General features: G+C 49.2%; 1 protein-coding gene across 1 annotated transcript; it reads left to right on the top strand.

The window, feature by feature from the left end:
• Positions 1-5671: 5671 nt before the first annotated feature.
• Positions 5672-21849, top strand: NR2E1 (nuclear receptor subfamily 2 group E member 1; the record flags this gene model as incomplete). The annotated part of the gene is made up of 9 exons (XM_082302690.1): positions 5672-5696; positions 10721-10866; positions 11597-11684; positions 11969-12204; positions 13534-13680; positions 18411-18507; positions 18893-19042; positions 19310-19415; positions 21687-21849. The coding sequence occupies 9 exons, from the start codon at positions 5672-5674 to the stop codon at positions 21847-21849; spliced, it is 1158 nt and encodes a 385-aa protein (XP_082158816.1).
• Between the last annotated feature and the right edge of the window lie 3030 nt (positions 21850-24879).

The raw sequence follows: 24879 nt of genomic DNA, 5'->3' as shown, positions 1-24879 counted from the left end.
AGAGCCGCTTTGTTAAGTGCTTGTCTGGCATTGTCTAGATGGGATCAGGTACCAATGTAGGCGTATAAGCCAAGCCTGACATATCCCTTTCAAAGGCATACGTGATTAATGGGGCATTTCATTGCTGCAAGTGAACTCAGGCTTGTTCCACCCATACAAGTACAATACAAGTATTGAGGAGAAGTGCCATGACTTACAGCGATACTCTTTCCCCAGTTATCTTTCTTAGGTGTAATTTTCCCTGCTATTCTGCACAACGCTGGTGCACAGTTATCAGACGCACACGTGGAAACAGAGCTACATGGTTGCTGTTGCTTGCAGCCATTAACTTACTTAACCAAGCATGCCCACACACAAGGGAGAAACTCACCACTTTTTCACCGGCATCTGCGGGGAACATGGGTATTCCCCAAAGCTTTGCTGGATAAATTACCCCACATGAAGGATGGGCTGGGATCTGCTCAAGCCCAAAAGCCAGTAGAGCTAAATGGTACATTCACTGTGGGACAACCCAGCATGCAGAGAGGGATCATACAGTGCTAGCAGCTCAGGGAAAGTCATCCCCAGCTGCAGCCAGAAGCTGGTTTTGCTTTACAGATGATACATGAGCACGAGGAAATCCCTCTTGCACCAGCAGAGAGGGAGCGCTCACAGGACAGACTTCACCAGGTCATCTTTCTGTGCCTTGGATTTCCACATTTTGGGAAAAAAGCCTTTTTTTGATTCACCTGGAGAAAATTCACAGCAGCAAACTGTGATGCATTTTTGTTTTGTTGTGGATTTTTTTAGTTGGCTGGGGCTCTCAGCATGGTCCTGCGGCCCTGGAAGGCACCTGGCCCTTTGGCATCCATGGTGGCTGCCCGGGCAGCTGCGGCAAAGTATCCTCAGCCATCGGGATCAGCTACATTGGGTGTGTGGGGAGGTTTAGCCCCAGTCGGCATCTCAGCCCCACGCAGCCACTTGCCCGCTCCCACACAGTGGAACGCAGGTGGGAATGGGAAGAGTAAAATTGAGAAAATTCATGGGCTGAGATAAAGACAGTTTAACAGGTGAAGCAAAAGCCATGCACGTGAGCAAAGCAAAACAAGGGATTCATTCTCTGCTTCTCATGGGCAGGCAGGTGTTCAGCCATCCCCAGGAGAGCAGGGCTGCATCGCACGTAACAGTGACTTGGGAAGGCAAATGCCATCACTCCAAACATCCTCCCCTTCCTCCTTCTTTCCCAGCTTTATGTGACGCCATATGGTCTGGAATATCCCTTTAGTCTGTTGGGGTCAACTGTCCCAGCTGTGCCCCCTCCCAACTCCTCCCACACCCCCATCCCCTCTCTGGTGGGATGGGGTGTGAGGCTGAAAAGGCCTTGACTTTGTGTAAACGCTGCTCAGCAGTAATGAAAACATCCCTGTGTTATCAACACTGTTTCCAGCACAAATCCAAAACACATATCTATGCCAGCTCCCATGAAGAAAATTACCTACCAAAACTAGCACAGTGAGATGGCCCAGGCAGGACAAGAGGAAGGCCTAAGCCACTACTGCTGGTTGTACAGTGCAGGGCCCTCCCAGGAACATCCATGGGGCAGGGGCTCTGCAAGGAAAACTCAATACCACAAAGGAGCTTGTTAAGTACATTTCCAGCCAGGGAGCAGGCCGAGCTGGGCACCAAGCACAGCCATGTCACAGACTGGGAGTGTGGTGGGACAGCCAAAGAGCAGCATGGTCCCTTCAGCAGCTTTCACAGTGATGCTGCCCACGCACCTGCCTGCAGAGGGATACAGAAAGGGATTTGTGGTGGGGCCACAAAAACTGGGTGGGGTCACAAAAGACTGTGACCTACAAAGAAGGGAAGGCACCTTAGATTTCTGGGGTGATTTGAAAGAACTAAACCCTGGACGTATTTATGCTGCAAGGGTACTGCTGTACTTAGCTCCCTGCATAGGCTGCCTAGGGCACAAAGCGACATCTCTGCATCTCACCTGGCACATGCACCAAAGGAGGGGAGTGGAGACAGCTTCTCAAGTATCCCAAAGCAAGAGCAACTCCTCCTCCCAGGAGAAAATAGCTCCATCCTTTCCTTCCTTATCACCTTTCCAAGAAGACAGGTATGTCAGATTTTCCTGATCTTACCCACATGCTTCCCATTGAGAGAAACAGATGAAAACTTCACTTCCATATAATCTGCTGCTGTATCTGTACACCTCTGGCAGCTTAAATTTTTTCCTCACCTGACCTTCTTCACTTTTTTCTTTTTTTCTTTTGTTCACTGAAGACCTTTTGGCTCCCTATCCAAAGAGCAGGGGAGACAAGCAAGATAAAGGCAGAAGGAGTGCTGCACTTGAAGATGGGTCACACATTGGATTTTTATTGCTGCTAAGACTCCAAGAAAAGAAAAGATACCTGGCAAGAGACCACGGCACAATGCTGAGAAGTGTCACCATGTAACAGCAATCAGAGTCCAGAGTCGTAAAGGAGATACACTCGAAAGGGAAGACATGCCATTTCCTGTAGCAGGATTGACAACTATTTGTACTTCCAAGGCAGTACAAGGAGATGGTAAATTTCATTGCTGTATTAGCATCTTCTGTATATGCAGGACTTGCACATCCCCAGCCTACTCTCTGGCAGGGCAGTATGAGAAGCTGAAAAATCCTTGACTTAGCGTAAGCACTGCTCAGCAACAACTAAAACATCAGTGTGTTATCAACATTATTCTCATCCTAAATCCCAAACACAGCACTATACCAGATACTATGAAGAAAATTAACTCTACTCCATCAAAACCCAGGATAATAATGGTAAATGTTAAATGGTGATAATGGTAATCATTACAAATACTAAATGGTAACTATAATTCCCCACCTTTTGGGAGCTGAACTACTTTGACCATGGAAACAGCTTTGATAGAACCTGCAGTGAAAAGCTGGAGGAGGGAGAGAGCTCTTCCCTATACTCTTGTAAGATGTATCCTGCCTTCTCTTTCAGGGCTGAGATATCTGTGTCCATCGCTGAAACCACAGAAAAGGCTCTGAAGAGACAGAGGACAAACCTCAGCCAGTACAGGTTTACAAAGCAACACCAGGCACAGCCCAAAGAACGGGGAAGGGCTGATGGCTTGCTCTCTCCTCAGCAACTGCAGCCCTAGCCCTCATGCAGACACAGCTTTGGGTATCTGGGTTATGTTAGTGGAGTTGTGGGTGGAGAGGTGGGTTGTTTGAGCTCCTCTCTTTTTTTCTCTTGGCAGAACCTGATGCTGTACATGGGAGGGAAAGCTCTGTTCACATTCAGAGCAGCCTCTCTCAGGTGCATCTGAAACCTGTGGATGCAGTCTGATGAGCCTTTGCAGTGTTTTTGAGGTGAGTTGGAGTTTACAACACAAACAACTGTGGCTGCTGCAGGGCCAGAGATCTGCCTCTCTAGAGCAGGTGATGCCTGGGGCCAGATTTGGGCCCTGCTGCCATTTAATCCTCTTTCTTTTGGCCTTCAGACCTTGCTAATGTAGCATCTCCTTCCCTGTTGCTTTCCACATTACTCAAGGAGGTGAACTTTTCTCTGCCTCCCTGGAAGCAGATTTGGAATGAATTTGTCTGCATTCCCTGATCCACCAGTTTCTTTGCTTTCTGAGATCTCCCTGAGCAACTTCCCAGTCCTCTGGACAGTCTCCCTCAGTGCTAGGCAGGACCAGGCTTGTCCTGATTCAAGGCTTCCTTCTGTTGTGGATGGACCGCTCTCATGGGGAGAAAAGAGCAGGAAGTCATTGGGATTCCAGTGCGGCCAAGAGTCATGCAGCCCTGTGACACAGTTGTGGTATCAGCACAAGAGGAATCACCCATAACCTGAGATAGAAAGACACAAGGATGAAATATGAAGTGCAGGAGGATGGGGACAGTGTGTTTGGGACTGGGCTGAACACCACATTCCCCTAGGATCACAACCAAAAAGGGGGAAGTCAGCTGTGGTGCATCAACACCTCACACGAGCGACAGACGAAAAGAGCAGAGACCGAAGGACAGCACCTGCCGCCCCTGCTCTCTGGTGCCATTGCCCGCCCCAGCTTCCATCGGCAGGAGAAATAGTCTTTCCCTCCTCCCCAGATGCGCACCTCTCACCATCCTTCGGCTGCTCTAGCAGCTCTCACCTCGCAATTCCCAACAGGAGTGGGAGAGCTCGGCAGCCTCTCGGTGAAACGGGAGCTGAGAAAGTGTCCCATCTCTGTCCCCTCGCCGCCCCTCTGCACCCCGGCTCTGGCAGCGCTCCTGGGACGCTCGGGGATGGCGAGCTGCAGAGAGGCGGCGAGGTCGGCGGTGCCCGGGGGTCGGAGTAACTCCGCGGGGCAAGGGCGGGCTCCTCGCACGGCCGCCGTGCAACAAGTCCCGGCGCCGGGAGCGGGAGCACAGCCCGCCGTGCGCCTCCCGGAGCCGGCCCGCCCTGCTCCCCCCGAGCCAGCCTTCGGCTCCGGCGGCAGGACGGCGGTCCGGCTGCCCAGCGGGAAGGCTGGAAGCTCGGCCCGGCTCGGCCCGGCCCGGCTCGCAGCCCCGGCTGGCTCCCCGGCTGGCCCCGCCGGCTGCCAGCACAGCCGCTGCCCGGGCCGGGGCAAGGGCAAGGGCAGGGGCGAACCGCAGGCGGGCACCACCTCAACACGGGAAAATGCAAAAGAAACGGGATCTTGATCCGTTCTTTCTGCTTTCCTTTTGTCTCCTGTTTTTTCTTTTCTTTTTTTTTCTTTTTTTTTTTTTTTGGGGGGGGGGGGTTGTCCCTTTTTATGACAGCGAGGGCACAAGGCGAGTGAGGAGGCGGAATCGTCTCGGCAGCCGCTTCATTTTGTGTGGAAGCCGCTCGGGGGTTCATTAATATCATTAGCATTTAACCCCCTCCCTGCCCCCTCCCCTTCCCAGCGCGGGGTGACGTCACGCGGCGGCAGGAGTTGGGGGGAACGCGAGGGAAGCTCAGTGGGCAAGGGGCGTCCCTCTCCCCTCCCCGCCGCTGCCTGTCACAGCCTCTCTGCCGATATTATAGGGGCCGAAGCCTGGAGCTCAAAGCGCGAAGTCAGCCAGTGTAATGAACTTCTGGAAACCTTTCCCTTTTTATACCATTCAGTTTCTGAGAGGCAGAGACTGCCTCCTCTGACGCCTTTTCCCCCTTTCCATTATTTTTCCAGGCTCTGATCTCCCTGCTCGCTGCACCGAGGCGCTCGGCGCAGAGCCCCGCTCCCTATCCTACCTTCTCCTTCGTCTCATTGTTGTCCTGGCTGCTGTGGCTCTCGCTTGCCTTCCAGGAGTGCGGTGGCGAGTACAGTCGCACCCCCAGCACCCTCCCAGGGTCCCGAGAGCATCTACTCGCAGAGGGGCAGCCAGGGGCCTCCGACTTTGGGTCACTTCGTTGTTTTTTTTCTTTTTTCCTTCTTTTTTTTTTTTTTTTCATTTTGCTCCACTTTTTTTTTTTTTTTTTCTTTTCCCCCCTTTCCGCGTCCCCGCAGCTGCCCCCGTCCCTCGGGAGGACATCGCTGGGGGAGCGGGGCTGCGGCGAGGATGTGCCGGGCCCCGCGGCGGAGCCAGCAGTGAGTACCCAAGGGAGGCACCTGCCCCGCGGAGCAGGGGGGCCCCGGGGGGGCAGCACCGCCTCGCCCCGGCGCCGACACTTCGCCCCGAGTTTAACGACTCACGGGGGCTTCGAGCATGAGCAAGCCGGCGGGATCAACAAGTGGGTAATAACGCGGTGGAGGCTTCGAGCAGCCTTCCCGAGGCCGGCTGAAGCCTGGCCTGGGGGGCGGGAGGTGGAGGGGAGGGAGAGGAAGGGGAGGGGGGGTTGTGGCTTGGGATTGCACCCCCCCACACCCCGCGCCCAATTGAAAAAGAAAGTGTATATTTCCAAGCGGAGTGGCAACGAATATATAGGCTCGGAGTTGCCCCGATGGAGTTTGGGCCTGGGGCTTACAAAAAGCCGCTTTCCAGCTGCGTGCCGCGGCTTTCCGCGCTGGGAACCGGGGCAGAAGCCTGTAGGCAGCGAACCCCCGGGAAGGAGGCTCCGCCGACGGCGGGGAGGGGGCTGGTTCCGCCGGGACGCGGGCGGTTGCGTGCGGGTCTCCGGTACTGGGGCGGAGGGGGGAAGGTTTGGGTTTAAAAGGCATTTCAGCGTTGAAATGTACTGGTTTTCTCACGGACTTTATGCAACCTTCTGCGACATAATAATTTCTTTTTAGGAGTTTGAAACTCCGATCACTCAATTACACGGAATCGCGTAAGCAACTCAGTCGAAGGAGGATTTAAATGCAATACTTTGCACACCATTCCCAGTTACAACAAATAATCCTGCAACGAGGAAAGCAGAAACAACTTAAAAGTCACATTTTCCTTAATCCTAAATCCATGCACCTCATAACTGGGGAATTTAAAGCATGACTAACCGCTCTTACAGAATGGCTCAATCCGTATAATCCCAATGGGACTTTCGGAGTTTGTAATATGGATGGAGTCAGTAACAAAGGGGGAAAAAATACCCAATCCAATTTAATGTCTGACAAGTGATGGATCGGACAGCTATTTCCTCTGCGCTCCGACAGGCTCCCGGGGTTGCGGAGCGGCGGCAAAGGGAGGCAAAGCCGGGAGGCAAAGCCGGGAGGGACCGGCCGCGGTACCTGCCACCGGCCGGCCCCCGCCAGCCCCGCGGCCTTCTCCTCGCCGCTGCCCTCCATTATTTTGACCCGAGTCCGCCCTTTGTCCGCGGGGGCCGGGAAGCCGGGGGGAGGGAGGGGGCGCGGCGGCGGGGCCCAGGGGCAGTCGGGGGCCGCGGCGCGGAGGTCGCGCGTGGAGGAGGCGGGCGGCGCGGAGCCCCCGGTGCTGCGGCCGAGCTGACGCCGCTTGGGCGTCGTTGGTTTGTCCTCCTTCCTCCGTGGGGCTGAGCGCGGCATCTTTCTGCCCCAGCCCCGCGAGGCGGGAAATAAAATTGTAGTCGATGTAATAAGGTACTAACCAGGGAAGGGGACGGGGCCAGCGGCTAAAAAACTGCGGCGGCCGGGGCTGCTTCCGCCGGCTGCGCTCCCCAGGCTGCCCGAGAAGCGCGAGGCAGCCGGAGCGGGATCGGGCCCGTGGGCAGCCGCGCCGGGACGTTATCGGGGCTCCTGGCAGGTTTCTGGCTGATAAGGAAGGGACAGGAAGGACCGGGGAGTCTTGTTCCCAAAGGACGGCGGAGCTTCTGCCGGAGACATTTTGCGGAGGTGAAAACCCGCCAGGCTGGACCGTGCCTCCGGTCTCACGGCGCTGAGCGACCCCCGGCCACTGCCGCCGCTTTCACTGATGACCCCCTGACCTCTGGGGACCTCCCGAAAGGGACCCTCAGGCCCGACTCAGTCAAATCCCACAGGCATGGGCACACGCTGCGTCTCCTCAGCGCCGGGGCCCGAGCCCAGCCGGCCTCAGCAGCGCACGCAAAAGCCCGACCAGCTGTTCCAGGGCCTGGGCGCTCGTCCCGGGGGTCCTGAGGGGCTCCCGGGCAAGGGGGCTGCGTCTTGGCTTTTCTGCCCGCCGGTGGGCGCCCGGCGATGTCAGCTGCGATTTCTGCCTGGGTGGTAACAAGACCCCATCCCGCCGTCCTCCGAGCCCAGACTAACTTCTTTCAACAGCCTCTGATGGTAATTACAGTAATCGGGGCTGCCATATATCCTTTAAGCAATTATGACACACAAAAAAAGCCCCCAAGGACCCCCTGTCGTGGGATGTTCAAAACGGTTTCCCTGCTGAACAGAAATCCCATTTTCTTAGCGCTAAAACTTCTGAGACGAAGCGGTACCTCGGGGAACCGGAGCGCTTTTAAACAGAGTTAATCAGTTATCGCATGACCCCGTGTCAAGCTTACATTTTTCCCTTCCCACCACCCGCCCTGCCTCTTACCCATCTACTTATTTCATATTTTGCCCTGCACAAAAGTTTTCTCATAACACCCCCCGCGGGGCAGGGATGGGGGTTTGGGGGGTGGAGGGGGGTGGGCAGAGCGCGGCCGGGCGGACGGCGGGACGGGGCGGCCCCGCAAACGCGCAATGTGGGGGGCTCCAGCCGCTCCCTCCGCCGTGTCCCCCATCCCCGTCCACCGCCTCGCCGGGGGCCACGGAACTGAGCAGACCGGCCACGCTGCTCCGGCGGCTGGAAACGTGGTTATGTGGGTTTGGCGAGGTGCTCCAGGTGCTCGCGATTTATAGGAGAAATATAGAGACGTGTAAGGAATATATGCGCCAGATGTTTACATGCATGCTGTGGATATGTACGTACATAGTGCACAGGATTTTTTTTCAAAGCGGCTCCCAAACTTAAAATCCGTGTGGGAAAAACTAACACAAGTTTCTTCCGTCTCCACTGGCCGACTTTAGCGCCGGAGGAGCCGAGCCGGCTGCCCCGCACCGCAGGCCGGCCGGGGAAGCGGGGACCCCGTGGCTGCCTGGTGGCCGGGGGGGCTGGCGGTCACACGGCGGGCCCGGGTGGGCGGCCGCGGCCGGGGCCCGCTGCCGAGGGAAGGGGAGCGGACGGGGGTCCTGACGCCGGGAGCCGCGGTGGGACGGGGTGCGCGGGGGCAGCGCAGCAGTGCAGGGCTCAGCACCGGGATGCACCACCGCTGCACGTACCGCTTCAGTGTCTCTCCCCCCACCCCCAGCCTGCCCCTCCTCCTCCTCCTCCTCCTCCTTTGTGTGCGTGCGTGTGGATCCTCTCTCTCTCCGTGGATGCTAAGGACTGGAGAGGGAAGTCGGGCGCTTTCCCCCGTTTGCATTGTGCGATATCCGAATTCCCATGCTACACTTTTTGACGGGTCACTGGTGCCCCAATAGGCAGGTGGCAAGGAGGGCTTGTAATTACACACTCCCAGAAACCGTGCCTTGGCCTCAGCCCTCTTCACGGGCACCTACCTGCAGCTCCAAAGCCGCGGTTTGCTCGCAGGCAGTGGGGCGGGGGGGCATCCTTCAGCTGCGCTCCTTATTAATTGCGCAAAAGTTTTCTATTCTTTAACCTCTCCCCCCCTCCCACCTTCCCTCCCTCCGCCACCCCTCCCTCTCGCAGTCCCTAACCTAATCCCCGTCCCTCTCGCCGTGTTGTGTATAGCAGCTGTCGGGTTTCATTTAGGGGAGAAGCTGGCAGCTTGTGCTCATTGGAGGCAGTCAAACGAGTTTCAATGGGCAAAATCATTAAGTTAACACTTTATCTAATGTCCCTATTGTCTGCCAGCAGGCATTGTCTTAGAGCCTTAGTGCAGACATGTCTGAAAGTATCTCGGACTCCTAAATTCTCTAGGGAGCGAGAGGAGCCCCTGCGGCCTGTTTCCATTGCCCCCCTTCTGCCCCCCAGCACCACTCCGCACGCTGCCGCTTTTCCCCCTCCAGCCTTCATCCTCACCCACCCATAGCCGGGGCTCTCCCTGAACTAATTCCAAACAAATATAGTGGCTCAGAGACCACTCCATTGGAGTTTGGAGACCAAGGTTTGGTGAGAGGGACTGAATTTCTAACTTAAGTTCTGGTAAGAGAGAAGGCTGTTTGAGGCAGAGGGAAGAAGAAGAGAAGAGAAGAGAAAAGAGAAGAGAAGAGAAGAGAAGGAGAAGGAGAAGGAGAAGGAGAAGGAGAAGGAGAAGGAGAAGGAGAAGGAGAAGGAGAAGGAGAAGGAGAAGGAGAAGGAGAAGGAGAATAAAACAAGAAAAGGAGAAGGAGAATAAAACAAGGAAAGGAAAATGGAAATGAAAAGAAAATAATTAAAGGAAAAAGAAAAAGAAACAAGGTAAAGGAAAAGAAAAATGTAAAGAAATAAAAAGAAAAAATAAAGGAAAAAAATAAAGGAAAAAGAAAAAGAAGAAAAAGGAAAATAAAAAGAAAAAGAAAAAAGAAAAGAAAAAGAAAAAGTAAAAGAAGGAAAGAGAGAAAAATAAAAAAGGAAAAAGAGACAGCAGAACAGAGAAGAAATAAACCAGAGAAAAGGCAGAAGCCGAGCGGGGTTTTGGCGGGTTTCTGGAGCCGGGCTGCAATAGTCTCTGTACGAGTTTTTACATCTCCCTGAGAGCGTTTGCAATTCTAGTCAAAGCCGGTGCGAAAGCAGCGCCCGGCAGAGCGGGGGCTGTGGGCGAGGCGGAGCGGAGCAGAGGGGAGCGGAACAGAGGGGCACTGCCCGCCAGCCAGGCTCCCGGCCCGCTGACTCCTCCGCGCACAAAACGGAGACGGAAAGTTTTGCTGCAGGTTTTGGGGTGAAGAAAATGGCACGCCTTCCCTGCGGAGGAAATCAGCCCCCTTTCACCAGGGTTGCTAGCGGGGAGAGGAGGTTACTTGGCTTCACGGTCATTTTATTTTGTTTTGGTTTGGTTTATTTTGTGCATCGGTCTCCTGACTGCTCTCCTGCCCAGGGAAAGTGCCGTCCTCTGCCGAGCGCCAGAAAGAGAGGGAAACACACACCCCCCTCACCAAACCCCCCGAATTCCGTCCCCTCCCCCCTCATCCTCACTTCTAGCAGGCAACACTGCTGCTCCCGCTGCTGTAATCTTCCCTTCCAAAATGGGTCTTGGCGATTATAGAAGATCCAAATAAACGTAGCGGGGCATGAATAATGCTCATTGTAGAAAACTGACACTTGCTCAAGGAAAAGAAAGTTGGCTATAAAATCACTTCATTATTTGCTTGTACTGCGGTTCTGGGGCTAATCCCTCCGGAGGTCAGATTGCTGAGCGCTCTCTCTCTCCCTCTTTCCCTTCTCTGCTTTCAGGTCGCATTTTAGACATCCCTTGCAAAGTGTGTGGGGACCGCAGCTCCGGGAAGCACTATGGGGTTTATGCCTGCGATGGGTGCTCGGGATTTTTCAAGCGGAGCATCAGGAGGAATAGGACTTATGTTTGCAAATCAGGAAATCAGGTACCAGACGCAGGCCAGCCCCCTCACCGCCTGCACCCCCTACCCTGCATTTCCCCAGGGGTCCGCATTGCCCTTGCCCCACCCACAGAGAGACACTCGCTGCAAGATGTAGCAGCCACGCAGCCTCACTCTCCCTTCCCAGGGGGTCCCGGGCCGAGGCCGGGAGCTGGGTGCCCCAGCCCGCCTCCCCCCGGCACTTCCCCCCGCCCCAGCCCACCCGAGAGAATAGGGGAGATGCGCAGGGAGAAGGAGGGATGGGGGCAGGGGGAGGGCACAGCCAGCACACCGCCTGGTTGTGGGAGGACAGAGAGGGGCAGCCTCTCGGTGAGCCTCAGCACTGCCAGGCGATGGACAACCGTGGGTTTACACTCCGGCGTGTCGCGCCCTCGCCCAGGCGGAGGTAGCTCCGCTTTTTCCCTTCCTGCTCCGGCCGCTCTCCCTTCCACTCCCTCACCGTCCCCGCGGGGACGTGGGGCTGGGAACGCGGAGGGATGCGCGGTGCACCGGGGCGCCCCGAGGGGGCGGTGCCGCCGTCGCTGTCTCGGGTGCTGAAGGCGGCCCGGCCCGCCCCGCCCGGCCCGCCCTGTCCCGGGGCCGAGCACCTGGCACGGCCCGGCACGGCGCACGCACGGGCGGCCCCTCCGCGCCTCCCGCAGCCGCGGGGCCGGCGCCTGGGGCCGGCGGGGTGAGCGCGCTGCTGCCCCCGGCCCGACGGCTAGCTGTGTTGCAGGGAGGTTGCCCGGTGGACAAGACGCACAGGAACCAGTGCCGAGCCTGCCGGCTGAAGAAGTGCTTGGAGGTCAACATGAACAAAGATGGTACCTGCTCCCCCTCTCCCGGGGCTGGGGTGGCGGGGCAGCAGGTGGGAGCTGCTCTGAACCGAGGAGCGCTGTGTAACTCCGGTGTCTCCTTGCCCTGGCCACTAATGACCCTCCCATCCTGCGGCAGCCTCAGACACTTCTCCCCAGACACGTCTTGGGCGGGGGGGCACCGGGCTGGCCTCAGAAAATTGCAGGGAGGGAGGGAAGCCCGGTCGAGCAGTGCAGGACACCCAGTGCGGATCCCCGAGGTGACCCCCTCGTCTCTCTTTGATGCCCCACAGCGGTGCAGCACGAGCGGGGTCCCCGGACGTCGACGATACGGAAGCAGGTGGCCCTCTACTTCCGCGGGCACAAGGAGGAGAGCGGCGGAGCCCCGCACTTCCCCGCTGCCGCCCTGCCGGCACCCGCGTTCTTCACCGCCGTCTCCCAGCTGGAGCCCCATGGCCTGGAGCTGGCCGCTGTCACTGGCACCCCGGAGAGACAAGCTCTCGTGGGCCTGGCACAGCCCACCCCAAAGGTCAGCCACTGCCCTGGCCCCTGGCGGGCTGCAAACCCTGCTGCTGAGGTGCCTGCAACCTGTCGGCTCCTTCCTGCCTCTGGGGTAGACATGGCAAACAAAAAGGCTTGAAGCTTTGTGGGTTGTGGTGGGGACTTTTGTTACATCCCTAAAAGCACTGAGGATATGAGGTGCAACGCCCTCTGGAGAAGGGGTATGCAGCAGGACCAACTGATAACCTGCTCCATGCAAACCCTATCTCTCACACTTTCTTATACCTTCATGGCTGCAGAAATGCTCCTCCTGCCTGGAGCCCATCCACAAGTCAGTTTTAAACCTTGTTTCACAAGGAATACAATCCCTGTGAATGAGTTTTCTTCAGCAAAATGCCAACCTCCACAGTGGTGCAGTTCAGAAAGTACTTTGTGTACTGACCAAAGCCTGCAACTTGTCCCCACAGACACAAAACCCAAACTTGGCTAAGCTGGCTCTCTGCACTTCTTGGTTGTGACATTTCCTAAGCAGCCCAGTGGAAGCACTGCTGTGGCCTCAGCTGCACAGGAATTAGCTGCAAGGCGATGTTTTTCATTAGCCCATTTGCAATGGCATTTTGTGTCTTCACAGCATCTAGAAAATCAAAGAAGAAACTGCTTAAATAGTTCTGCATTTTCAGAGCTGGTATCTTGGCAGAACCCATCATAAACGTGGTCACAACATATAGTTTTACGTGGTAATTTTGAAAAATGTTGAATCAGAAATTATTTGGCAAGAAAATGTAGCACACACTTGAAAACAATTCCATTCAAACCCTACACAGCCTCTAGATAGTTATGCTTAGCTCTATGCATCTCCTTACGCCTGTTGCAGTCAGGGAGCAAGATGAATGTTTAGGCTAAATGAATATTTACTGCTTTGCTGAGCAGGGCTGGAATGCTAAATCAGCTTCCGAAGCAAGGTTACAAACCACATATTGCTAATCAAATTTTTATTCTTGTAACTCTGCTATCAGAGGTGTGGTGTTGTGTAACCCAGTAAAGCATGACACATAATTTTGGTACATTTCACACCCCCCTCTCCACATCCCACCCCCCCCCCCCACCCCCCGATGTAATAATTTCATTCTCCTTTCAACCTCCTACTCTGAACAGTTTCTTTAGCACAGCTCATCCACACGGATAAGCAGCAAGGAGCAGTTTGGAGTGAGCCCACTGTAAGCAATGCCCTCTGCTTGCAGAACAAGAGAGTGCACACTCTATGGGCACGAGCAGGAGCACTGAATGTAGGGGACAGGAAGACCAGGCTGCCTTGGTGACACTGTATGAAATGGCTTTATTTTCTTTTTGACATTAGTACCCACATGAAGTCAACGGTACCCCTATGTATCTCTATGAAGTGGCCACTGAATCCGTCTGCGAGTCAGCAGCCAGACTTCTGTTCATGAGCATCAAGTGGGCCAAAAGTGTCCCAGCCTTCTCCACCTTGTCCTTGCAAGACCAGGTAAGGCACTGGCAGTGGGAGTGGCATCGGCCTGGCCTGCCTGTTAAAGAAGGCTCAGACATCACATTGGGTCCTGAACTTACAGCCCTAGACCTTGAAATCCGTACATGAACTTCAGCAGCTCTGAACTTCAGTGCAGAGTTTCAGTCTGTCCCTGAAAACCAGGCAGTGATTTAGAAACTGCCTTCCTCCAACTTTTATCTCATGAAGCAAGTGAAAATCAAGCCAGGAAAAAGAAATCTAATATAAAATGAATATTATGGAAGGACAAGTGCTAAAGGAGGAATCACCAGGCTGCAGACCACGCTTAGCAGGCCAAAACTACTTCTCTACTTGTAGGACAATTTTCCTTCCATAAAATGGGGAACAGCATCTTACTTTGCTTTTTTGGGATGAGAAATGCTTAGTTAAACTTACGGTCTCAGGATATGGCTGAGGTGGTTTCTGAAGACCAATTCTCCTCCTCCTCCTTTAACAGCTCTTTCTCCTCATCCTCCCCCTACCCTTCTCCTCCTCCCTCTCCTCCTGCTCCTCTTCTTCCCCTCTCCTCTCAACTGTTTACACAGCCAACATTTTTTCCTTATTCACCTTGGCTTACAATTACATCAATATGGTGGAAACAGTATTTGGCCAGCTCCCAATATTTTTTACCATTAATTAAAATCTTCCCTAATGTGTTTTGTTTTCCTCTATGATAATTCACCTTTGCCTCAAGTAAATCATATGTAAACCATACAAGATGAAACAATTTCTTGATGACTTGATTCTTGATGAGGACTCAGTGTGCTTTGTATAATGCAACAATTTTTAAAAAAGTAATCAGATAATTGTAAAATGGAAGGGTGGATATCTACACAAAGCTCCAATCACAAAAGACATCTAATACTTTGATATGATTGAGCTAATTTACCAAAATGTTAACTAGAAAAACTGTGCCATAGACATTACATGGCAGGCATCAGAGGAACTAGTTCCTCTCCCCAGAAGCACACTGCAAGTGTTGCAGTTGATACGCAAAATGTATTTTGAACTAAAAGAAAAGAGCTTCTTGGAAAACCAATACTGTTTTCTACCTAAAGGTAAATCATGATGGCCACAATGTGTTATAAAGCTAAAGTATATAAAAATGTTCTATTTCTAGAACCAAACCCACGTTTTGAAATCTTTGTTGTGAAATTAGACAAAGAGGAATGCTGCTCAGCTCCACCTGCAGTCCTGCTACACAGTGAGGATGAAGGGAGCGATGAGACAGGGCCTGGGAGATCACACATGCCAGGAGGAAGACAACAATCCCAGTGTGGCATCCTGCTGCTCTCTAATCGTGTCTTCTGCTGCCACTAATCCAGCAGAGCACTGGGTCTGTCACAGTGAGCAACCAAAGAAACAGGCCCAAGAGTCAGGGACAAGACGCAGGTGCGCTGCTCCAGCAGCAGCCCCAGCACACGGGAGGAGACTGGGTCTATTTCTAGACCAGTGATGTCCACAGGAGGCTCCCTAGGCAAAGGCTTTATTTTACATGATAGGGAGGCATTTCCCACAACATCATCTCTGTTAGTGGAGGAGGCAGCAGGATCTGAGAGCAGGGGAAATCTCCATGGCATGTGACCAAGTATGCCTCAAACAGCAAGGCCTGCGTATTTTACCATAGATACCACAGTGCTCCCATTAAATAACCCACTACCTCTTTCACTTTCATAGCAGGGACTAATGTTAGTGAATAACATATTAAAACCCCAATATTTCCTTTACATCACTCTCACTTGCTGTACCTCATTGCAAGTCAGCTTCCTCAAAACTCAGCTCGAAAGCTTTGACTTGGGCCTCTTTCTGCATGATTCCCCTGTCATATTTAGGAGAGCTGGAGAAGAAATAACTCTGATTTTAATCACCTTATTTCATGAATAATCATACAGTTGATTTTTATAACATTGCTATTGCATTATTTAATTTGACAATGGCCCAGCTGTAAATGTCTGCGTTTCTCTTTTTGTATCCCTGACATCTGGCTGAGGAGAGTCTAAAATCTTTCCCTGAATTTTGCTTTTTTTTTGTGCTCTTCTAAAAAGGCGAGTGCACTGTAATTTCAGGACTCTGGGACAGTTTTATCTTGAAGGCAAGGAAATAAATAGAAACCAATTTGCTGATAAAACACAAGTCTGAGCATTGCTGCATCATTTACCTCTGGTAAACCAGAGGCTGTGTCCCTTCCCTAGATTCATGCCCATCTTGAACTGGAAACCACATAGCAAAAAATGTCATGCCTCTAGTTCTGCTGGCCTGCACACCTGCCCACTTTATCTGTGAGACAGGTTGGCCCAATGCAGGTGACCAACAAAAGGTCACACTAAGGATGGGGTTGATTAAGAAGCAAAACCCAGTTGTTCAGAAAGCCTGGTATTTGTTGTTTCTTTGAAGAAGAAGGGCTGAGTATGACTTCACCATGAGTTATTTTAATGGGTGGTTTTACAGACTTATGCATAAGCATGAAGAAAGCTTTAGCTATTGGAATAGTCTCTTATTTCTAAAGTCTTCTGACTTTAAAGACTTGGTGGGAAAGAAAATATGAAATTGATATTTTCCAGGAACCACCAGTCATTACCATTGTATCTGCATGAATGAATGACAAAAAAAGTTTTACAAAAGCAAATGAAAGGCTGGCCAATCATTTCCTATGTCATACAGACACCTGCACATCCATCAGGTGGGATTATCCAGAGGAGGGACTGGGTTTGCAAGCTGCAGTGGTTAGGAAACTTAAGAGCAGATTCATCTGCTCTCAGAAGAAAGCTGAGATGGGCATCACACTCTAGATACAACACCCCCTCCCTGTCTCCATTTCAGACAATAATCTGGGCAGGTTTTGGTACTGTAGAATCCAACGTAAGTGTTTTGAACAGCAACTGTATGCAGAGACACGAATACCTTCCTGTCACAATTTCCATAGGTTATGTAGAAGTTCTGCAAAGCACACAGGGCAAAAAGGCATAAAATGGACATAACCCTACAGTGACAAGTTGAGGGCAGAGACTCTGAGAATTCTTCCTTCCATTCAGATTGGAACAGGGTGGTTTAAAACTTGCAGTCATGGAATCACAGGAGGGGTCAGGTTGGAAGGGATCATATCTGATCCAACCTCCCCGCTTAAGCAGGGTCATCCTAGAGCTCATTGCACAGGATTGTGTCCAGGCAGTTCTTGAATACCTCCAGTGAGAGAGACACCACAACTTCTCTGTGCAACCTGTTCCAATGCTCAATGCACAGTAAAGAAGTTTTTCCTCATGTTCAGGTGGATTTTCCTGTGCATTAGTTTCTGCCCATTGCCTCATGTCCTAGTGGCTGGCAACAAGTAACACTGTTCTGAACAGCAATATTGTTAAGAATTTGCACATAGATGAAGGATTCACTTGTACTGATGCTTTCTGTATCACCTACTACTTTCACATGTCTGATTCCAAGGAAATCATCATTAACTTGGTACAGCATCTTTTTTTACTTTGTTCTTCCTTACAGACTCTTTACACACTTAAAATACCCTCTTTCCTCTTTTCCTAAGAAGCTAAACTGCTGATAGTTTCAGGGACCATAGCAACATTAATAATTGCAGGTCTGGGGGTTTTGGTTTGGTGGCTTTGTTTTTTTTCTTTCTGAGTTTTGGGCAATCTGTTTTCACTGCATGGAGCTGCTAGAAGATACCTCCTGAGCCCACTACAGTTCTCACCCCTTCAAACCTCTGCCACCCTATTATGTGACATGAGGTCCCAGCAACGTGTACACACCACCACATGCCCTTTGGCCATGAACTTCAGCTGAACCAGAGGTCCTCCAAACCTCTCCTAAGAGTTGGTCTGGGCTAACAATCCATAGATGCCCTCAAGCTTAAACATGTCTGTTCTGGCTTTGCCAGTCTGCATTTCCAGAAGTTTTGTCTCCTCTTCAGATGCACCACTGCCTTTTCAGGGAAATCTTAAGCATTGCCTCAGAGAAAACAGAGAAAAACATAATCTCCATACAGACACGCAGTGTGCAAAAATTGCAGAGAACGAGCAATGCTGTCAGTGTAGGTGCCTGGATATTTGCATGTCTGAAAGGCAACAGCTCTTAGTGCCTGGAATTTCTGAGTGATTTTAAGCAAAAAAGCAGAAAAACAGGTGACACTGAGAAACTCTGTGTGTGTCCAGATGCGGTGCTTGACAGATCTAAAGACTTGCTTAGTAAGGAAGGGGTTATAAGGTGCATGTGTGCTCTAAAGCAGTGCTCCCTACACTGATGCAGGATGTTGTCCAGGCTTTTCTTCACAAAATTCTGCCTTCCCAAGGGAAACAAGTGTAATCCCCAGAGAGCAAGAGGAAAGCACTCATCCAACCTGCCCTAGAACAGCTATAAAAGTGCTGAAGGAGAGGAGAAGAGAACCCATAATATGCTGAGAAAGCAAGTGTGTTCATGCTGTGAGCAAATGCTCTGGGGAAAGAGTTCTCACTCTCTCTTTCTCCTCCTTTTTGGTCCACAACACGGTGCACAGTGAGCCAACCCTCAGTGTTTTTCTGCAATGCATAGACTTATTTCTAGACACCTTCTCAAAAGGCTAAGAGAAGAGCTAATGAATGCTGTGGGGGAAATACCATGACAGGCATTTAAAGTAGTTTTTAAAATAACAGAAATTTACATATTTAAATTGTTTATAAATCTATAAATTATACACTATGTTATATTGTACATCTATTGTATGACAGCTGATGCTTTTGGAAGATGCTTGGAGAGAACTGTTTGTTCTAGGAATAGCACAATGGGCCATTCCAGTTGATGCTAACACTCTACTGGCTGTATCTGGTAAGAATTGCACAATTTAATGACTTTGTTACAAAAATTACCATAAAAATACATTACTGAAAAAAGAACAACATGTAAAGAATAACAAATTCCTACTGAACAATAGAGCATACCTGTCATTTATAAATCTATATTTAAATGCAAATAATGTTGTTTTGTTGTATTCATGACTGCTTGCATTGTCATTTAAATGCAAATTACTGTGTTTGTTATCATCCAAGAGAAGATTTTATATTAACTTTCATACAATATAGTCAGTTTACATGGAACCAGATAGACAAGTGTGACAATAGAGAGGACATTGATACAGAGGATTTTGTCAGAAATCAATATAAAATAAAGCAAATGCCTTTAATATTATTTATTTCATCTGTTTCTGTTTCAGGCATGAACGGTGACAATACAGATTCTCAGAAGCTGAATAAAATTATTTCAGAAATACAGGCTTTACAGGAGGTTGTGGCTAGATTTAGACAACTTCGGCTAGATGCTACTGAATTTGCCTGTCTCAAATGCATTGTCACTTTTAAAGCTGGTAAGCAGAAAGGATCTCTTGCTTGTCTGCTCTGATAACTACGAGGTCGCTGCTTTAAAGTGTAAATGATGTTTTAAACTAGGCATAGCTTTGTATCACCCAGTAGTTTTCCTGGTATTGAATTCCAATTCATTGCTGCATTTTGAAAGGCTGACAGTGGAGTGCTGGGGAACTAATGGGAACATTTAATTTTCATTGATAGCACTAGCTGAACTGTTTTGACCCACCCAAGAGTCAAGCTGAACTAGTAACTGATCTGCTTTCCAGTGCCCACACACAGTGGTTCTGAACTGAGGAGTTTCCGAAATGCGGCCGCCATAGCAGCCCTTCAAGACGAAGCCCAGCTCACCCTGAACAGCTACATTCATACCAGGTCAGTGGTGTCTTCTATCAGTACTGCTGGCAGGTGCAGGGGTGAAATCCTGCTCTCATTGCACAGAAGGTGGCAGTTGCACTGACTGAAATGGGGACCAGGCTACTACAGAGTATACATTGGCTGTCAGCCTGCTGGGACTTGGCATTTCCTGAGGAAATAGAACCATAGAAAATGTTGGAAAAGACCCTTAAAATCATCCAGTTCAACCATTAACACTGCCAAGTCCTTCATTAAATCATGTTCCCAAGTGCTACATCTACACGTCTTTTAAATACCTTCAGGGATGATGACTCCACCACTTCCCTGTGCAGTCTGTTCCAATGCTTGACAACGTTTTTGGGAAAGAAGTTTTTCCTAATATCCAAACTAAACCTCCACTGGTGCAACTTGAGGCTATTTCCTTCTGTCCTATTGCTTGTAACTGGGAAAAGGGACCAAAACCCACATGACTACAATTTCTTTTCAGGTAGAGAGTGATAGTCTCCCCTTAGCCTCCTTTTCTTCAGACTAAACAACCCCAACTCCCTCAGCTCTCGCTCTAGACCCTTAACCAGGACTCGAGCTTGAGACCCTTACCAGCTTTGCTGCTCCTCTTTGGGTGTGCTCCAGCACTTTGGTGTTTTTAAACAAATAGAAAAGTGCTAAAAGGAGAGCTCTTCCTCTGGGAAGTGATACCAGCTGTGCAACACTTTGCAGTTCAGAGGGCTACATTTTCCTCTACACTTTAATCAATCAAATACCACTAAAAGTCATGCTCAAAACATTCCATCTCAGACCAGTATGAGCTCTTTTCACCCATGATCTCCAGTTCCCATATAATCTCCATTTTGCAGACACGGAAATCAGGACACAAGGAACTTAAGTGGCTCTTCCAAGATGCTGCCCTGAGTTTGTGCTCAGGTTGAAATGAAAACCCCAGAATTTGTGAATCCCATTGTGGTGCCGCAGCAAAGTCCTTTAGTTGCAGTGGAAGTCCATGAGACTTAAACAGTGGGAGATGGAGCACTGGAAGAGGAACTTCTGTAGTATTTTTTCCTTCTGAAACTTTGTTTTGCTGTCATAGTATCTCTGTCAGGCAGTTCTATCAGTATCAGAGATTAGGCGGTAGCAGTCTCTGAAACACTTCTATTAGTCTACAGGGAATGGCCTGCACTAAGGATGGAAGTAAAAATGCGAATTCCATCCAGTTATGGCTGCTTCGGAGCAAAAAGAGTAACTGCTGCATAGCAGCCTCTTCCTGTTCCTAGGGAAGGCCTTTTCCATGAAGATTGCTCCCTGGAGACCCTACGTGAGACAGGGCCTTGGAGAGAAAAGCCAGGGAGGAATACATAGCCACAACTTCCCTTCCAAGCATGACAACTTTTCCACAGCATTTCTGTGTTGCTGGAAGTATTTAGATACTGTGCTACTCAGTATATGTTGTAAACAATATCCTTTTACAAGGGAAAAGTGCAGTCCACTGACAGGACTCTCACTCAGACTCCATTGTGAGAGGGCTTTCAGCCTGTGCGTTTTATCCTCAGGCTTGAATTTACCCTCCTGCCAGTGTCACAGCAGTATCAGCCCTTTGATCTCAGTGGAGTCGCTCTCAACAGGATGCAGTCTGGAGAAGCAGCGTGTTTCTCCAAACAACCTACACTTTCCTGAATGGAGACCACTGTAAGCAGAAGTTTGAGAATCACTGGCGTGTCAAGCCAGCATAAGCACAGCTAGACATACACGTCCTATGCTGTGTTAGCTTCAAAAGCTGAGAGAAATGATGGAAAATATCCTATACACAAACACATTACCTGGGGAAAAACACAGCTTCTTTAACAAAAACTTTCCTTACAAATGTCAATTGGTATTCAATATATCTGCCAACCAAAAGGGGGTAAAGTGATTACCATGACAATCCAGCTGGTTTTAAACTGTACTTCAAATGACAGGGTAGTTATTACAAGTCAAGCTCTTCCCTGAACTGCATCAAGAACATTGTTGTATGAGGGACACAGCAGGTCCAGTCTCTGTATTGCTATTACTCTAGGGGAATAAACAAAGGAGCTAAACAAAACTCAGAAACCTTGTCCTATATTCTGCTGATTGCCACAGAGAGTTTTCCTTGGAGTCAACTTTCTTGCACACACAAGTACAAAACACAGGGTTTTGGCACAGGAAGCATCACCCATGCAATTTAGAAAATACTGGTCTTTTTCTATAAAATAAAGTTCTTCCTTTGAAAAAATATTTTAAAACTTCAACAAAATTCTCTTTCTCTCTGTCTCCCAGGTATCCCACACAACCCTGTCGTTTCGGAAAACTTCTATTGCTCTTACCAGCTTTACGTTCAATTAGTCCATCTACAATAGAAGAAGTGTTTTTCAAAAAGACCATTGGGAATGTACCAATTACAAGACTGCTTTCAGATATGTACAAATCCAGTGACATATAAATTACCTTAAAATAAACAATCAGGATGGACAGTTTGAGAAGAACTTCTATCTATGGAGAATAAGCCTCAACTAACAAAATCTACAGGAAGCATAAGCCTGGGAATGTTTAGTCCTTAAACTCATTGACAAAAAATACCCCAGTAGATATGATTCTGCTGCTCTGAACAGAGTGATTTAGATCATGGAGAGAATGCTTTGTTCTACAGAAAAAGTGAAAGTGGTTGGAATTTGGCTGCTATTCCTGTTACTACAGGATGGAGGCAATTCAGATGCCAGTCATAGTTAACAAAGACTCTGCTATTCTCTCATTTAACTGGCAGATCTGAGACAAAAATGTGAAAGAAGGTACTTTAGTTTGTTCAGTATTTGGAACCGGGTGACCAAACTTGGCTTCTGTTGTAACACAAGATGTGGTGGCCTTCAGAATTGTTTTAAAAGTAGCCTATGTTGGGAAAGTGTTTTTAATATGATAGGCAACATTTGAGACCAAGTTACCAAAACATTGCTTCTGCTATAATACATCATGAAGTGGCCTTCAGAACTGATTAAAAGGTAGCTTATGACGGCAGCTCCATTCTTCCTACAAAATGAACTGGTGATCTTTGACGCGGATGTCACCACAATTTGTTCGGTTAACATCTCAAAGACAGAAAAGCTTTATACATTTCCTCCCCGACCTTCCCTCCTTCTTCTTCCACACACATACAGACATACATTCACACCCACACACACACACCTGAAAAGAGACAACACAAGAAAGGAAGACTAAAACAGCAAAACCAAATACAAAGGAGATGACCGCTTCAGTGACCTGCTGGCTGTCCCGTTGGCACAGTGCTGAAACCAAAGGCAACGGTGGCCAAACTCTTTGTCAATGAGATGTGCAGAGAAATGAAATGACTATTAAAAAATCAACGGAAGGAATTTTATTTCAAAGAAATAAAGGTTGTTGACTGATACAATGCTAACAATTTCCAAAAGTCTCCAATGCCTTTTTAGGAAACTCCAGGTTCTAATTTTGAAGCCTTGTTCACCTACACCCTCTCACACACAAAAACATTACAAGCTGCTTATTTGATGTATGAAAAATGTAGAAAAAAACACATTTAAAGATAGCTGCTGTACTTTTCAAAATTTGATTTGTTATTAGGAACTAGCACTGAGAAAGATCAGCACTTGGACTATCATAGAATGAGTAAAACTTTTCCTGTACAAAGTGGATTAACCGATTTGTGAAGTAAAAAAGTTGTACTCATTGTATTTACAAAGAATAAAAATATATTGAATTTAAATTACTTTCCATTGTTCTTTTAACTGTTGTCCTTTATCAGCTTCTTTCACTGTCCCCTACTTACCAGGGAACAGAAATATTCTTTACTAAAATGGATTGCCTTAGATCCTGTGGAGTGTCCATCACTGGAGGTTTTTAAAAACAGATTAGACAAACATTAAAGGAGTAGCTTAGGTGATCCTGCCTTGTGAGATCCTGCATAGAGCTATTTTCTGTAATCCAAGTAAATTCCAGCTCCAACGTTTCTTTCTCAAGAAGGTGACATGTAGCTTTTTCTAGGATAAAACACTAAGTGCATCCGAGGTCTACCCCAGTATGTGCATTCTGTTGCAAGTTACTGCAATTTTTAATATCGGTGAACCATGCAGCTAACAAAAGGTGATGAGTGCAAAAGTACTGATTCAATTAAAAAGACTGAGGTTTTATTAAGGTGTCTAACTGCATAATCACACCAAAGAAAGAGGGAAACAACTCCCAATCAACAGAACAAGTTGGCAATAGTAGGAGGGAAATGTATTGTTCAGATGGCAATGAGTAACCCAAGAACCATGCGTGCTAAAATGACAGGTGGAAGTATACTGTGTGTATTGATGGCTCACTGGTTTGCAGTGTCAAGGAATACAGGTCACAAGTGAAATCCTAGCTCTGTTGACTTCCAAGCTCAAAAATCTCACGTTTCAGAGGTCAAAGTTTTAACCCCAGCTCTCTTCCATTTGCAGTCTGTTGGGTCTCACATTCTATCTTTTCCAAGACAGCAATACACCAAGACACAAATACACAAGATGAGTCACAGGCTATGGGACCTCAAAACATCTTCTACACAAACTAGCTCAGAGCACTTAAGAATGCACTTACCACAGGGGACAGCACATTCTTAGAAAGAAACCAACAAACTCTTTATAATCCATTCTTCCTGCACCTGTAAAAATCTTCAACCATTTTCTGCTCCCTACGCTGAAAATAACCTGATAGGGCAGAAAAAGCAGTGGTTTTCCACTCTGTGACAATTCAGTTTATGAGCTAAAGAAGTAGAACGCAGTGCTGCACAGAACCCATGACAGAATATTCATTCCAGTAAGATTCATGCTGCTGTCCCAGAGCAGCAATAAGCATGAACTGCATCCACCCTGCTAGGCAACCAGGCAATCACACCCTGCAGTTTGCTGTAGTCCCAGTCCCTACATCACCCAGGCTAGAGGACAAAACAGAGCGTACTGGCAAAGCAGGCAGGGCAATGGGACCGCACCCATACCTCATCCTCTTACCTGCAAGAAGTAGCCCAGCTGCAGGGCAGACTCACAAGCTGGGAACAATGTGCAGATCCCTATGGTTTAGGCACAGCTAATCTCAGACTACGTCCTGCTCCCACTACTGCAGATGGCACAGAAGCAGAACCAGTTACACTACATTAGAATTAGGGTCTCTAGCTAGCCTTGAAGGACTAAAGGCCAGGTCAGATCCCACAGCCCTGTAATTCTAAGAGACTAATGCTCCAAAGTCCTCACTTTGGAAATAGGAATACTTTGACATCAAGCATGCAGCTTTTCCCTCTTCAGCTTAAATATTTTGGGTTTTTTTCATGGCAAACGCTAGAGATTGTGTCATCATCTTTCAGTTTAAGATGTGGCATTTACTTTGATTTCTGAAAGAAGCTTCTCTCAGAAAATAACATTTGAGAAAAGAAAAACAACAACTGACTGTATCTAAACCTACATAACAAAACTTCAATACATTTAAC

The sequence above is a fragment of the Coloeus monedula genome (genome assembly GCF_965178545.1).
Source record: "Coloeus monedula genome assembly, chromosome: 2".
Taxonomy (NCBI): domain Eukaryota; kingdom Metazoa; phylum Chordata; class Aves; order Passeriformes; family Corvidae; genus Coloeus; species Coloeus monedula.
The sequence above is the reverse complement of the archived record's forward strand: the minus strand, read 5'-3'. Positions and strand labels throughout refer to the sequence as shown.